Source organism: Aspergillus welwitschiae (assembly GCF_003344945.1).
Source record: "Aspergillus welwitschiae strain CBS 139.54b unplaced genomic scaffold BDQ94scaffold_5, whole genome shotgun sequence".
In the NCBI taxonomy this organism is placed as follows: domain Eukaryota; kingdom Fungi; phylum Ascomycota; class Eurotiomycetes; order Eurotiales; family Aspergillaceae; genus Aspergillus; species Aspergillus welwitschiae.
This window is the reverse complement of record NW_020798699.1, coordinates 912,186-927,828: the sequence shown is the minus strand read 5'-3', so window position 1 is coordinate 927,828 and position 15,643 is coordinate 912,186. Positions and strand designations below refer to the sequence as shown.

At 49.5% G+C, this 15,643-nt stretch overlaps 5 protein-coding genes across 5 annotated transcripts; 4 read left to right on the top strand and 1 right to left on the bottom strand.

The window, feature by feature from the left end:
- Positions 1-3,819: 3,819 nt before the first annotated feature.
- On the top strand, positions 3,820-5,972 carry BDQ94DRAFT_183994 (DUF1793-domain-containing protein; the record flags this gene model as incomplete). The annotated part of the gene is made up of 2 exons (XM_026774543.1): positions 3,820-3,952; positions 4,036-5,972. The coding sequence occupies 2 exons, from the start codon at positions 3,820-3,822 to the stop codon at positions 5,970-5,972; spliced, it is 2,070 nt and encodes a 689-aa protein (XP_026630181.1).
- Positions 5,973-7,128: 1,156 nt separating this feature from the next.
- BDQ94DRAFT_137584 (uncharacterized protein) lies at positions 7,129-8,906 on the top strand. The gene has a single exon (XM_026765081.1). The coding sequence runs from the start codon at positions 7,834-7,836 to the stop codon at positions 8,338-8,340; it is 507 nt and encodes a 168-aa protein (XP_026630180.1). The 5' UTR covers positions 7,129-7,833; the 3' UTR covers positions 8,341-8,906.
- Positions 8,907-8,955: 49 nt separating this feature from the next.
- BDQ94DRAFT_137583 (uncharacterized protein) lies at positions 8,956-9,516 on the top strand. The gene has a single exon (XM_026765080.1). It carries the CDS (start codon positions 8,983-8,985, stop codon positions 9,223-9,225), a length of 243 nt encoding a protein of 80 aa, XP_026630179.1. The 5' UTR covers positions 8,956-8,982; the 3' UTR covers positions 9,226-9,516.
- Positions 9,517-11,147: 1,631 nt separating this feature from the next.
- Positions 11,148-13,466, top strand: BDQ94DRAFT_137579 (uncharacterized protein). Its single transcript, XM_026765079.1, has one exon. It carries the CDS (start codon positions 11,678-11,680, stop codon positions 12,806-12,808), a length of 1,131 nt encoding a protein of 376 aa, XP_026630178.1. The 5' UTR covers positions 11,148-11,677; the 3' UTR covers positions 12,809-13,466.
- Positions 13,467-14,477: 1,011 nt separating this feature from the next.
- BDQ94DRAFT_167226 (uncharacterized protein) lies at positions 14,478-15,126 on the bottom strand (the record flags this gene model as incomplete). The annotated part of the gene is made up of 3 exons (XM_026770753.1): positions 14,478-14,671; positions 14,784-14,993; positions 15,084-15,126. 3 exons carry the CDS (start codon positions 15,124-15,126, stop codon positions 14,478-14,480), a joined length of 447 nt encoding a protein of 148 aa, XP_026630177.1.
- Between the last annotated feature and the right edge of the window lie 517 nt (positions 15,127-15,643).

Sequence of the window (15,643 nt, the reverse complement as noted above, 5' to 3'; positions counted from 1 at the left end):
ACAGTTGTAGACGTGAAGCTCGAGAAGTGAGGATTGAACTCTGGGTAAGGCGCAGCGACGAGCTGTCAAAATGCGGGAGAATCGCTGAGCCTTCCACGGATCGGCCGCAGGACCACAGGTTCCCCAACGATGACCGCTTTATCCTGGGAGGTAGCACAAGGACAGGAACCCGCAGGGCTAAATGATTGGCGGCTTTGAAGCTGCGAGCCAACCCGAAGCTGGAAGAAGACAGAACAGAGGATAGACTGGAGGAGGAGGAAGAGAAGCCAAAAAAAAAAAAGGGCGGGGTTGCGAAAGAGGGCAGGCTGAACGTGAAGAGGGAAGACGGAGAGTTGGTGCGGACAGCAGAAAAGATTGGAGCAGCCGAGGAGGGGACGAAAGCAGAAGGTGAGCGAGTCACGGGCAGCTCTCGAGGTCCAGAACCTTAAGTTTGGGAGGAGATGAGCTCATTTGCGGTTTCTACTTAAGTTACTGTGTATTACATCTCGATATTCCTACGGGCGCTGGTCCTTTCGATTCCATATAATCGAATCTGATAGACGATGTACTATTCTACTATATCCAGGGAAGCAAGATATTCTAATCTCAAAGTATGGAGTCAGTCATCTGTTGCTGGAAGGATTTCCATAGAACGCGGATTGAAGGAAAAAGGAAAGCCAGTCCACGGGTCCCGGGGGAAGGAGGTTAGAGAGGGAGCCAGCAGTCCCAAGCAATCCCCAGCAGCCCCGGCAGTCACTAAGATTGGGGGGCAGAAGGATTGGGGCTAATGGGCTTAGCTGGCTCTTTTCCCTCTTTCCTCCCTGGGTCGTAGCGTCACGGATCAGGAGGCGATCAACCCGGCGCAGGAACCTCGCGACCCAGACGGTCGGGTTCAGCAACTGCTTTTTTGGCCCAGCAACTCCCGCTGGATTTTTCCGCACCGGTCCTTTGTTTGCTATTTACCTTTCTTTTTTTGTGTGATCCATCCATCTATTCTCCTCCCCCCCCAAGTTTTCCTTTTAATTGCTGTTTATTTTTCCTGACTCTCCTTTGTCTGTATTCCTGCCAATAAAGCGAGGGGGTAAAAAAGAATAAAAAAGAAAAATCAAAAATTAAAAAATGTTTCCCATTCATCTCGTCACCATCACGGCTGGACCCCATCAACCCAGTTCAGCTTATGTTCCATCCATCCATCCATCCACCTCTCCGAACTTCTATTTACATTTTCATGCAGCAGGCCTTTGCTGTCACCGCAGGAGTGGGTCGAGCACATAAATGCAACGAAAAAGAGATGCAGCCAGCTGGAGTCTCCTATACAGGGATTGGCCAACTACGGCAACCCACCCCGGCCAAGGTGTGCATAGTTGTGGAGCATTTGCTCATAATTCAACCAATCCACTGCATGGATCCCTAGTATTGGGTCGGATTGAAGGCTGTGGTCGCCGTTCCAGGTTTAGGCGGCAGGTAATCAAACTCCAACCGTTCCGTTTTCAGTCAAGACGGACCCCATCGGCAAGGAAAAATCCCTCCGGTGCACCATCCACTTTGTGCCGCCGGGAGCTGAAGTGTGTAAGACTTCCGATCTCTTTTTCCCTCTGGAGACTTTACCTTCAACCAATAATCGATTTAGATCTCACTTATCTTACATTCCCTGACTCAGGGGAGGTGGGATGGTGATTGGAGGGGATAGCAGACCAATCGCCCGTAGACGGATGATCACCGTGGCTGTTGCACCAATGCGCTGCCGGAGAAATTGGGAAAAAAAGGCCCTCGCTAAGTCAGTAGTCTAAATAAAAATCCAACAATTCCATCGGGCGCGGGCACCACCGGTGGATCGGTAAATAGGCGCTGCATTGGTACCCGGCCACTTGCCACTACGTACACTCACTGCTCTTACTGTATGGGGATGCGGTTGATTTATCCGCAGTACTGCCGGCCGGTCATGCTCCGTCTCGCTTGCATCGCATGTTTTGTGAGCAATTACAAATACTCGGATCGAGTGAGATACTACACATAGAAGAGAGTCATGGCCACCGCGAATTTTCACAATTTTATGAACATTTGGGCATAAGTGATTAGACCCAGAAGGTCTCCAAATTTTCTGTGGTTTAAACCACACTGAGTACGGAGTACACAGTAGAGTAATGAACATTTGAATATTACTTCTTGATCATCAAAACCAGTTTTCGCGCACAGGCGCATTGCTCAATCAAACAGTTAAAAGTCACCTGCAAGAGAATCCATAGAAGGCAGGCATCTGGAAGATCGTTACGCCTTACCCGTGTGACACATGGTAACACTAACAACTACTAATTAACTCAACTATATGCATGTACTTTCCTGGAGGGACAGCCTGTCATCGTCCCCTTCTGCCCGGATCTGCATAAGCTCTCACCTAAATAGAAACTCAAATAGCGACTACGAAGATCAGACCCTCTTTGACTGATGGCATCAACCGGTTTGTCGGACATGGTTACACCGTGACTAAGAATGAAGTCACTGACTCCTGCAACGCGATGGATTCAGCAACAAGGAATGTCCATGCCGGTCTGCAGCTATCCGATGGTCCCTGATGAAATTGTCCAGTATGTGGTATGCCCTTCGGTCGCTTCATTATACCCATATTCCGTATACATTCCCTGGTGGTGTCACAGGCAAGGGATCGTATGTATCCAGGGCTGGGGCCAGACCAATCCTGCGGTGACAAAGGTCCCCCGAAACTCCCCCAAGTCTGATACCAAGGGATTGTAGCCACATTCAGGCGGTTCCATGGTGGTAATTACTTGGCTTCATCAGCAGTGCCAGGGGGCTCCATTGTTGCGCAAGGATGAAAGGGCGTCAACAGGAGCTACAGTTCGTCGTCCAACCCTCTGAAAGGAAGGCGGACGATAAAGCTGCGGGATAAGCTTTGGTGCTAACGAGAGTCTGCAGGGATGCTATCTCACAAACTTAAGCATAACAGAGGATCACACGTGCCCGCGTGCCGGTGCAGAAGACAAGGTTTTCTTCTGAGAAAGAACCTCGGCAGAATGCGCCTGTAGGTGGCTCCTCTGCAGCTCAGTCACTAACCGACCATATCTTGCCCTGAATGTGTCCCTGGGCCTCTTTGAATGCAGCCCTGGGCCTTTCAAGAAGATTTATCTCCCGCATGTCTTTTCCGAGGATGGGTAGATCGTGGATTCAGGGACGACCCAACGATGAACCCGACCCGGGAGCCCCACGATCAGCCATGGAAAACCATCTCAAGGGTCTGCCAAATCGCGAGGGAAAACTCGGCAGAGGAAGTGTACTTCACCGAGTGGCCTGGCCTGGAAACAGGATTGAAGCTGGGTTGTGAACATCTGGAATGCGGGGGTAGTGACCATTGATTGAAGAATGTGAGAGCCCGGGGCCGGCCTAGAACGAGCCGAGGACGGCGACAACCTGACAAGAAACGTCGAGGATGATCTACGATCTGAAAGATTCGATCTGCCGGGCCCGTCTCAAGGCTGAATAATGGGATTCATGACCCAGGGGTAAGTTCTAGGTCCGGGGCCGCGATTGGTCGCCGCCTGGCTGGGCAGCTGCTTTTACATCCCGAACTATGGACGAGAACGAATAGCCATACTTGCTACCAGTTCCTCCATCACTCTTTTGCTAGATACCAAGCCTATCAGAACGACAAATATTGTGACCCACTGTTTCCAGCAAAAGTATGTACCTGAATCAAATTGTGATGATGATGGGGACGGGGTACTTGAATGCCGTATGCCCTGGAGGCTCAGCGTGCTGCCACAGGTGAGCGGCGACATTATTGTGTAACACATACACCATCTCTTTCTGCCTCTCTTCCTGCAGACCATGAGCTGCTTTGGGGTTTCATGTCTCCAATGGGTCTGGGGATGCGCTCTTCTGCAAATCGTCGTGTCTGCCTCCTTTGCTCCCATCCTGCCTCCAGCTTACCCCCTTGCTGTTCGCAGCCCCTATCTGTCTTGTTAGTCTACCTCTGCTCTGGACTACAGTCCTGATTCGCATTGCATTCAATGTGTAGAATCAATCGTATACTGACGTATACAGCTTGGCTTCCCGGAAATCAGGCCTCTAGTCTTCCTTCTAGCTCTCCTCAATTTTGGTTTGGAAATAACCTCACATGGTCTGTCATTGCTCGCGTAGATGGACAGGCATACAGTCTTTTCGGAGTCTCCAAGAAGTTGGAAGGCATCGAGGCTGCTACTGTCAGAGATGGCAATTTCACCTCGACGCACAGCACTTTTCTGCTGACAGCCGGGTCGAAGAATTTCACCCTCGACTTCTTTTCGCCTGTCTCCCCGACAAACTATCTACGCCAGTCACTGCCCTTTTCATATCTCACAATATCAGTTAGTGGGATATCAAGCAATGACTCCGTTCAGATCTACTCAGACATCGATTCGTCCTGGACCGGTCAACCGAAGAACGCGACTTGGGCTTTCTCAGAAATTAACAGTACCTCGGTGTTTCAGCTGAGTCCTATGGAAGAGGCCTTGTTTTCGCAAAATGCTCAAGAACAAGCGCTTTGGGGTGAGACGGTTTACGCCACGCGGGCTCCAAATGGAAGCGTCCTTTCTTCTGCTTCGGGGCCGTTATCTGCTATGCGTTCTCAGTTTGTGGCCAATGGATCTCTGAGCAACTCATACGCAAATTGGACATCTGATGGTGTTGTAGCATTTGCGCATGAGTTGGGATCTAGTGCAAAGAATAGTTCAATCACTTTCGCGATAGGCCATGTGCGCGAGCAGACCATTGATTACCTCGGTAGTACGCAAACTGGATACTACCGAGCAGATTATCCAAATACTGCGTCCGCCGTCTCACATTTCCTTGATGATTACTTGGATGCACTAAATGAGTCGATCAATATGGACAAATTCATTCAGAAGGGTGGAGAGTCATCATATGGCACCAACTACTCCGATATACTTGCACTGTCTCTTCGCCAAATCTACGGTGGCATGGAACTCACAATCCCGAATGATACATTAGACACCAACGACACCATGGCCTTCATCAAAGAGATCTCCAGTGATGGCAACATCAACACCGTCGATGTCATCTACGCATCATTCCCGGTCTTCTACGTCCTCAACTCCGACTACATCCGACTCCTCCTGAAACCCGTTTTCGAGTACATGGCCAAAACCAACTACACCTACGACTTTGCCGTACACGACATCGGAATGGACTACCCAAACGCCACCGGCCACAGCCCCAAGGGCGAGTTCATGCCCGTCGAAGAAAGCGGAAACATCCTCATCATGACCTACGCCTACGAAAGCGCAACCAACAGGACCAACATCACAAGCACATACTCTCCCCTTCTGCAAAAATACGCACAATACCTCAACACCTACGGCAAATATCCCGACGCACAACTCTCCCTCAACGACGCCCTAGGCAAGATCGCCAACCAAACCAACCTCGCGATGAAAGCAGCCAGCGGCCTAGCCTCCTACGGCCACCTGACCTCGCAGCAAAACTACACCGACGCAGGCAAATCCATCGCCGACGCCCTCTATAACGGCCGGCTAGGCACAGACCCCAACGGCACCTATTTCACGATTCAGTACGGAAGCGACTCCTGGTTCCTCGCTTACAACCACTACGCGGACGTCCTATTCTCCCTGGACCTCTTCCCGGACGAAGCCTACAATGCCACCACCGCCTTCTACCCTACCGTCCGCAAACCAGCCGGCGTAGCCCTCGACGCTAACCTCGACTGGGGCCAAACCAACTGGCAGGGGTTCGTAGCGGCAACAGTCACCGACGAAGCAAGAGGCATGTTCATCTCCGATATCCATGCCTACATCGCTAATGGACTCAACGATGTACCCTTCTCGGACCGGTACTGGGTAAACGATAGCACTACTGGTGAGGCTGGTGAGTACTTTGCTTTCCGGGCAAGGCCGGCGCTGGGGAGTCACTTTGCGTTGATGGCATTGCAGGGGGCGGATCAGTGGGGTGGGTTGCTTGCTTGATGGGGTTTGCATATATATTGCATTCTGCGTGCATTTGTACATAGTTTTAATTGAGATTAGATTTGCAGTGAGAGAGAGAATAGATCCATGCATCATCCCTAACTTGTTCAGTTGTGATGAGTAAATTTAACATCATCTGCATCCCCTGCGACTTATATTGAATGATAAATTGTACTTTGATAGGGATAGTGTTACACATAACACCCACAATCAGAGACAGAAATGGTAGTAGACCAGTATGCACAACACAACGTAAGTACTCTCTTGGTATTTACTATTCCAGATATCGAATATATATATATATATACATATCTCAGCCAAATATCAAATAAACATTCAATGAAAACATAATACTAACTAGTACAACGTGGGTTTAGTATTTATCCTTTTTAAATGACATAGAAAGCCAACTACTACTAGGTTGACTGGTAATGATATCATTATCAAGAAGAGTTTGAGATTAGCTAAGTAATAATTTTATATATCATGTATGAAACATCTGTAATGGTAATGTTTCTATATAATTATACTACTTACGGTATTCGAATGGTAGTTTGGATTAAGTAGTCTGTGATTACTTATATATATATTTACTGATTGTCTACGATAATCTCCTACCATCATACTGCTAGTAGTTACTATTACTAACTCTTGGGCTACACTAGTATGCAGACAATAGTGAGATCTTCTGCAGTTGTACTAAAAAATTTATACTTTTTTACTTGTGTCCACTTCTTGAGATGTTATATATATTTGGAGCATATGAGATAAGTAGTATTATAGAGATACTAAAAGTGTGACTTGGTTTAGTACCGATAATATTACTACATCATTAGAAATACAAGTAGTAATCGAGTAAGAACCTAAGGGTGCCGAGAGACGAAAAACACCTGATAGTAAAAGTGTATCATGAATCCTCCTCAATTCTCTTAGGTTTACGACTAATAGCCACATCAAAGTCAATCACCACCAAGGCCAAGATATACTCTGCCTGGTATTAATTCAGGTAAATTCTTTCTAAGATCGTATTAGTGTGTTAACCTTTTTTACACGCTATACGCACAATGTGTGATTTCTGTATTCTAATGTGATTTATTGTGTAGGGATGATTATTACTAGAGGCGCTGAATATGAGTGTGACTTTGATTGAAGTATACTATCGTCGTAAGGTTGGGTGCGAGACTAGATAGGTGATGGGATGCAAATGAGTGAGGTCTGATAGGGTCTAGATAGCGCGTTCGGTCATCATTGGATTCACCGTAATGTGTAAAGGTTTCCGAGGTGGTAATGGTAGCAAAGCAATTAAAGGATGGATGAATGTCCGGTCAGGTCACGGTTAGCAAATGGCATGGGTAGTTGTGGAATCGAAGACAATTGGTCCAGAAATGGCAGCAAGCTCGTTATGTAGGATCTGTATCTTAGATAAGTTGAAGCTTAAGCTTACACGTGTATCTTGAACAGATGGGATATGCTACATAGTTAGAGAGACGCCTGCGGATGGTAGGTCGAGACGTAATACGCTCATGTTGCTGTTCAATATGGTTGGCTGATAAGACTATCTGGTTAGCAAGTAAGATGACAGTATTGTGATTGTTGAGCACGACCTGCATTGCAGATGCAATTCTACCATGCTGTCAGGCAAGCAGTGTAATAGCAAGTTTAGTAGTGTAGTATCGTGTGTCAAAATCTACATAGTAGAAATCTGTTCGCATTTTATCAACAACTCTGGTGATTGGAACCTGGTCTTAGACCTCCAACCTCGCAGTTGAAGAGCAACTGCCGGGTTTCCGGTTGGATTTGAGATGGGGCGAATCTGGAGTCACTCTATAACGCAACAAACTGCAGAAAAAACCATCAGCGGATGCATTCGGATGCAGATGTACAATTCCCTCAAGCTCGGACCTTTTGCCTCGAAATTGTCGACAGCTTCTGTCCGTTCTTCAGACAGACCGAAGCCCCACTATGGGCAAAGCATCATTTCATCTCATCACGGCGACTCCGTATGCTGTGCCAGTCGAGAAGTAAACGTAGTAACCTCCCAAGTTGCACACATCTGTACACATCCGGCTCTTCGGTTCGGCGTATTTCCGGCCCAGCTGACCCAAGTGGTCTGACGAGAATTCCAACATGTCCACTCCCTAACCGAGCATGTCCAAGATTCTGGGCGAATCAATATGCTGACGCCTTATCAAGCGCCCAAACATCCAGTCCTATGCGCTGCAGCTGTGGGCTCGAGACGATGCTAAGCCGTCAAGCATGGAACGAGCGTCCCGGACAGACAGCCAAGTCCAACGGGCTCATGGCACCATGCCCCATCGTTGCTAATGCAGAGTGGCCAGTTCGTTTATCACCGAGTGGCCCAGGATGACAGATGAGTTGCGAGATGGAGGGATTCATATATAAGCAAGACCTGCATTTTCCCAGTCGGGAATGACGATGACGTCTTGCAGGAAGAGAAGGATTTGCGGAGACGGTGTATCTGATGTGCTGGCTAATCAGCAGCTCCAACACACCGGTATGGTCCAATCCGATATCCAACGCGCGCGACTTTTTCTGACGCCATGCCTATTCGAGTCAAAGCGGCCGGCCCCTCAGGCGCATCTGGGCGCATGGAGAAATCTACCAGAAGATTCAGCGAAGAGGTCTGTGATCTGGAATCCACCCATGGCTTCAGCCAGGCCCGCTGTTCGAGGACCTTGGCCCCAACAGTGGTCGTTCCTTCTGGACCGACTTCGATTGTCCCGTCGGCACGATTAGGGTAAATCCAATCCCCCGGCAAGAATCAGGTGGACCCACTGGCCGCCTTCTGATCGCGGTACCCAACGGTGAGGCCGGTTACCTTCCGCCGGCCGAGATGTAGAGGGAACTAGTATAGTAGTATCTCGATTCTAGCTAGCCCTGGTCCATTCCAGCTGACGCTCGAGGATTACTCACACGCGCAATGTTGGTGGAAAAGCGCCGGGCGGAACGGTCGGGCTTTTAGTCCGGAGTATGGCTAGCTGTAGGATGCATGCACCTCGCACTGTGGGCTGAGCTTGATCATTGGGCAGCGAGGGCAACGTCACGGACGATTGGTGGGATGCCTATGTGTGATGCTGCTGGAAGGCGTGGGAGGCGTGGGCGTGGGTGTGGGTGTGTGTGGGAGAGGCTGCGGAAGAGGCTTTGTCGCAGCCGGGGTCCATCATCCACGGAAAGTACGCCATGGTGCCACCGTCCCCGATTCCATCGAGCTTCTTGTAAAAGAGCAAAATGACAAGCGGGGAGGTCAGTAACTCCTCCGTGACGTTAGAGTCAACGGCTTTCCCCTCTTCAGCGGGGTATTGGCTCTTGATGGATTGAGTGATTCAGGATGATCGTTAACGAACCATAGCTAGAAGAAAGCAGGCCAATGAGAAGACCGATAAGCCCCCAAGAATCTGAGTTACCCAAAACAGCAAAAGCAGGGTTCATGGAGGCCTAGCACTAAGCCGCGATAGGCAAAGGGCCAGGAGCCGAAGATGGGGATTTGACTTTTAGGTTTTTTGGCTGCAAGTGGATTTGGGGTGGATCCCGGCTTTGTCCCAAGACGGCATGACGAGAGATTCATTGCTGGCCTGTCGGGGTGGAAGCATCAAGTTTTTTCTTCTCTTGTCTTCTCCCCATTCATCTTTCAACTTTATCCCGGAACTGATGGATATCCGTTTCCCGGATGGAGATAGACCGCTTCTTATTCAGTTTCGGGGGAAGATCTGGGATAAACTACACTTAGTTTCATAAATAGTCAGTAGATTATTGTTAGGATAAACGGGGGGGGGCTGCTTCAGGGGGTGTGACTGCTTATGCCTGATTGGGTCAATTGGGGTGGTGGTCAGTGGGGCATGTCAAGGATGGGGGAAGAAAAGCACACCACTAAACCCGACTAAATTAATACTAGTTACTGGTATTAGATAGTAGTTGTCTATCTACTAGTAGTTGTGAACAGTTAACCCTCTTTTTTTCCTTTATTTTTTTTTATTTTTTATTTTTTTATTTTTTTTTTTTCTCATTCTCGTGGAAGATCACAGACGGTATACCATGTAGAGTAGGATGAACACTGGACATGCACAGTACTTGCTTAATTGTATTTCTTTTTTTAAACCAACAATTGTACATCAAATCTTTCTAATCAATGATCATCCTCTCAAGATGGCAAGTCATCAGCGAGCAGGGTCATGACAGACAAGCGACAGAAAGAAAAGAGGCAACGATGATCCAGGGTTCAGTACACCGCGACCCAAGACAACCATTTGCCCATTCGACCGCATGATGCATCAATCTGTCTCTGTCTCTGTCTCTTTCCCTTCTGCTGCTACGGCGGTTGGGGCGCCGAGCCCCTCGTAGCGCTGCATTAAAACACAACAAATCCTTTTTTTGCCCGCATTTACTGGTTTCGTCTGTCTTTGGGAGGCCAGAGCCCTCCAAATCCATCCAAACCCATGCCCATACCATCGGGGATTCGCACTCTTACTGCCTCCGTGCAAAAGACGACGGAGTGGGGCAGCGATCTATCGGCTAGCTTGGGACGACTTTGGAATTATTGTTGGAAAACTGCTTGGTGGTGGAGGGAAAAAGTGGGTTGTGGAATTGAAGGTGGTCGATGAGCGGGTTTTGGAACCTTCTGCCGGAAAAGAGGCCAACAGCGACCTCTTTCCTTCTTCTCTCTCTCTCCTCAAAAAGCATGGGGAGTCGAGTCGAGTCGTTTGAATATTAAATCTCATGGATCTCCAGCAATCCACTCCGGCCAAGAAGGTGTTGTTGAAAGTTGAGCTGTAACAGTCGGAGGGGATCTTGGCTTCTTGCTTGTTTGATTTGAGGACTTTTTCATATTATTTTTTCCTTCTTTTACACTTCCTATGAAACATCCCCCTCCTCCCTTCCATCCTTGACGCTTCTGCTCCCACCTTGCGCCTGCTGGGCAACCTCCCCCTCCCCCTTCTCCCTTCAGCCCTTCCAGCATCTCCTCCTTCTCCCGGAACTTGGAAAGAAGGAAAAGAGAATAGGACAACGGGGAATAATTTTTAAAAATCCTCAAGGGAAGAAAAGAAAAATAAAAGGTCCCCAGCAATGCCTGCACGGCGCACCTATAGAGCCCCGGCGCGGAATGGCTGTTTTGAGTGCAGGAACCGGCGAATCAAGGTAGGTGCTCTTGGGGTTTTAGTCCCGGTGAAGCTTAACTTAAGTTGCCTGGCCTGGCCTGCTATTTTCTTGGTTGTCTCTCTGGTCCACTGAAAGTTTCCATCCTTTTTCCCTTCTTCTGCTGCTGCTGCTGCTGCTTCTTCTTCTTACATTTTCCCTCTTTTTTAATTTTCTCTCTTCTGTTTCTTTCCCTTCTCCATCCCCCATTTCCCTCTCCCTTTCCTCTCCTCCATCATTGCCTGGGTGCCTGGATGCCTGAATGATGCAGTGATCCCTTCCCTTCTCTTCCCGGCCTCCTCCCTCCACTCCCTCCTCCCTCTCCTACTTTAGATATGTACCTATCAGTGGAGCTTTATCTGCTTGTTTGATTGCTGCTGTGGACCGGGACCTTTGCTACTTTCCATTCCCACCACTACTACCACCACCATCATTACCACACCCCCCCTCCTCCCTCCCCTGAATTACACCGCATCACTTTTTAATTTCAGTGGTTCTTTTCAAATTGGGACTGGCGGTCCTGTGTCGCCCTCATAGATGCTAATTGGACCGGGATGCAGTGCCCCAACGAACACCCCCAGTGCTCCCATTGCACTAGCGACAACATAATATGTCAATATATTCCCTCCTCCCACTCCTTGGTCTGGCCTAGGGTCAAGTCTCGCTCCACCACCCCGACCCTTCCCCCATCCCGCACCGCCTCCCCTTCCCACATGAACCCCAGGATTCTCGCTGAATACCGCGTCGTCATGGACCCCGTCGCCCCTTCCAATCCCACCGGGGAGCTCAACATTCAAGACCTCGAGTTGATGATGCAATGGTGCACGACCACATACCGCTCGGTCTCGCGAAATACCTCGGTAGAGGGAATCTGGCAGGGCGTCGTGCCGCGGGAAGCCATGCGCCACCCATTCTTGATGCACGGCATCTTGGCTCTCTCCGCCCTGGACCTGGGCTTCAATTGCCCCTCCGGCCCGCCCAAAGACTACTACATCCGAACCGCCCAGGCACATCAGTCCCGGGCTGTGACCGGTCTCGGCAAGGTCGCCGGATGTCTGGATCAATCCAACTGCAATGCCGCTTTTGCCTTGTCCAGTATCATGGTCGTCTTTTCCTTCGCCCTCCCTCGGACGACGAACAAACACGGGGACGTCCTGAATGAGCTTCTCAACATATTTCGGTTCACACGCGGGTCGGTGGACGTCCAAGGAGGAATCATCGATTGGGTCGCGGACGGCGAATTCAGCCCGCTGCTCGAGTGCGACACCTCGCAGCCAACCATGCCCGACACGTCTCGGCTGGCCATCATGTCGCTGACACGAATGAATGCGGACCTCGCCAGCCGCGATCCCGCGCATGATAAGGCCACGTATGACACGACGATCCGGTACCTGAGCTACTCGCTGGACAAGCTGGCCCGGGGCGGAGAAACCATGATTATTGCCTTCCAGTGGATCTTCCAGATCCCGCCGCGATACTTGGATTTGCTGCAGCAGAGGCAGCCCTTCGCGTTAGCCATCTTGGCCCATTACGCGGTGATTATCCACTCGCTGCGAGGACATTGGTGGATGGGCGAGTGGGGAGCGCGACTGATCCGGGAGATCGGCCAGCACCTGGGTGCAGACTGGAGAGACTCAATCAGTTGGGTGGTGGATGCGACAGGCTGCTATATTCCTCCAGTCTGAGACGGTTCATGGAGATAAGTACCTATTTTTTTCCACTCTCCAGGCCATGATATGCAGTTCAGACACCGACAATGGATGCATCCGCACGCTGGAGAGCACATCGTATGGTCAACATAACCTCCCTTGAGAGACGCGTGCAGCGTGCACGCTGCCCGTCGATAGCCTTGAAACCCAAGGGAAACACTACTGCCATCTGTGGGGCCAGGCTCTAACTTGACTGGCCTACCCGGAACTCATGCAATCGTGAACAAGAGGGAATTATGCAGTGGACTGCAACAGAAAGAAGACCAAGACATGACGGGAAATCACATTTGGGGAGGCCGACCGGGGATAAGCACTAAGAGCGGAGCGGAATAAACACCACAACGAAGAAAGACAAATGCAATAAACTAGTGGAATACTTAGTTGGCTAGCCGGTGGACATGAAGGAGAAAAAAACTCCGATCGCCAATCACTCAACAGCGCAATTTGAACAAGGGTGCTGGACATCTACAACATCTACTACTATCTATGGCATGATCACATGGGACGCATACTCGCTTGGCATGAGATGGATGATACCTCATCAGCAATACACGGCGTCCTTTGGTATTTCATTTCGGTTTCAGAGCAAGCTATGCATACATACATTTCAATCCAATCATAGATTCACACACGATCTACACTATTTACCTCGGCATTAGACTGAGTAACAGAATCCCTCATAATAATACCCGTAGTAATAGCCACTAAAGAAACAAGGCAGGAAAAAGCAATATGCAGCCATCCCCATTCCCAGTCCCCATAGATAAGCCCCCGCGATTTCATTGGAGACGCACTAACAATAGTGCCAACAGCCACATACAAAAGGGGCCCGGTGAGCACTTGTTCAATTTAAACAGGAAAATGAGATTATATTACTAAAACAGAGACATATAATGGTACCCCGAATCCAAGCACAAAAAATACCACAACAGCAATCAAAAAAGATGACAATGAGATGAAATGAAATGACAAAATCCGCCCATCGCGCCGTTCTTTTTCCCACGTCCGGGTTTCTTTACTACATGGGTATTCTTCAAAACACAAAAACAGATCCAGATCGAATGGGAGGGAATATGAAAGGAAGAAGAGATAAGGAAGAAGGGGATGTGAGAGAGATCTCTCCATCTGTAGGTGATGGGTATAAAGATGGAGAGATAGGTAAGTGGGTGGGTGGGTGAATAGGTTGGTGGTGTCGAGCACGACCTGCACACTGATTGCTGGGTTTTGTGTGGAGCAGGCAGTGCAGGTATCAGTCGGTCGGTCAGTCAGTCAGTCAGTCGAAGTATAGATAGATAGATGGGATGGAAACATCCCATCCATCTCGTCGGTCCAGTCCAGTCCAATCTATCTCAAGACAGAGAGGACCGGAACACAAGCACGCACACATGGGTGCAACAAACACACGTTTGGAGAAGAGTTAAAGCCAGAAAGGCACAGTGCAGATATAGCAGGGGAAGGAAAGAGAAGAGTAATTTGTGGTGAGCGAGAGCAATACCAACTCACTCACTCTCCCTCACTACCTCCCCCCCTACCACAGCACACCATGCCATACACTGCCGTGTCATATCCGCCAGCAGAAAACGACTGACAGAAATGACATCCCAGCAGTAATCCAACCTCATCCTCAACTCCAAACATGTGCTAGTCAACTGGACGGATTCCGTTCTTCACCACCTCCACCACCAGCACCAGCACCACCCTCACCAGCGACACTCGCGGTCTCAGCGTCCTTCCTGCGATCCTTCGATTGCGTGCGCACACGCCTCAACTGCTCCTCTTCCTGTTCGCGCACGCGCTTCTCTTCTTCCGCGGAGGGAATATATGCATTTGCAGCGCCGCCTGGATAACATTACAACCCATTGATTAGCTCATTGCCTTCATTGCTTGCTTTCCTCGAGGGACAAGAAACACACGGGCAAAAGGGAGGTATAGGAGGTATAGGGGGAATTACCTCGGCCCATAAAGTGCGGTGCTTCTTCCACGCGCAACGGGGGCGACTCCACATCCTGCATTTCTCGGGCTATCTCGGGGTGTTCCGGATCATTGTGCATCATGTTACCGGAGCCGCCGCGACCGGTGGTGAAGATGTCTTGCTTGATGGTGGGGGTGACGAGGTCCTTTGGAGTGGTGCGGGATTCATTGTTGCCGGAAAAGATGTTGCCTATGTGGAGAACGATATCGCGTTAAAAGAAGGAGTTTATTTTTGAGTTGGGGAGAGAGAAGCTGGTGAAAGAGATAGTGCTGAACATACCTGCGCCGCCGCGGCCGTGGGAGATGTTTCTAGCGCCGCCCATTGTTGCCGAACAGGGGGGAGGGGAGGGGAGGGGGAGGGCGGAGAGGATGCGATCGGGAGAGTGGGCGAGCAGAGTAAGGTCGAAGTATGGGATGCGATTGATTGCGGAGGCGCAACGACGCAAGGAGATTTCTCGATCAGACAAAGAAAGAAAAGAAGATGATGAAGAGGAGGGGAGGGAAAGCACGCAATAGCTAACCCAACGATGATCAACACAAGAAAAAAGAGAGCTGGGGGAGCCGCAAAAGTGGCAAAGGCCGCGAGCGAGCGAGAAAGAAAAGACTGAATGGCGGCCAAGACTTTGATTTTGATCAAATGACGTCCTGCTTTGGGGCCGAATGACCGAGACGGTTTTTTTTTATTTTTATTTTTTCACCCTCTCCATTCCACTTCTTCCAACTGAGTTTCTCGGATCCTGACATTACATCTTCACCATATTATATTATCATCCAGTTATTCATTCATTCAACAATTCCCCGTCCTATCCGTCTACCTTGGAGACCGCGTTCATATTCTCT

Coding starts and splice junctions, on each gene's coding strand:
- BDQ94DRAFT_137584 (XM_026765081.1), top strand. CDS start 7,834: ATGCATTCGGATGCAGATGTACAATTCCCTCAAGCTCGGACCTTTTGC.
- BDQ94DRAFT_137583 (XM_026765080.1), top strand. CDS start 8,983: ATGCACCTCGCACTGTGGGCTGAGCTTGATCATTGGGCAGCGAGGGCA.
- BDQ94DRAFT_137579 (XM_026765079.1), top strand. CDS start 11,678: ATGCAGTGCCCCAACGAACACCCCCAGTGCTCCCATTGCACTAGCGAC.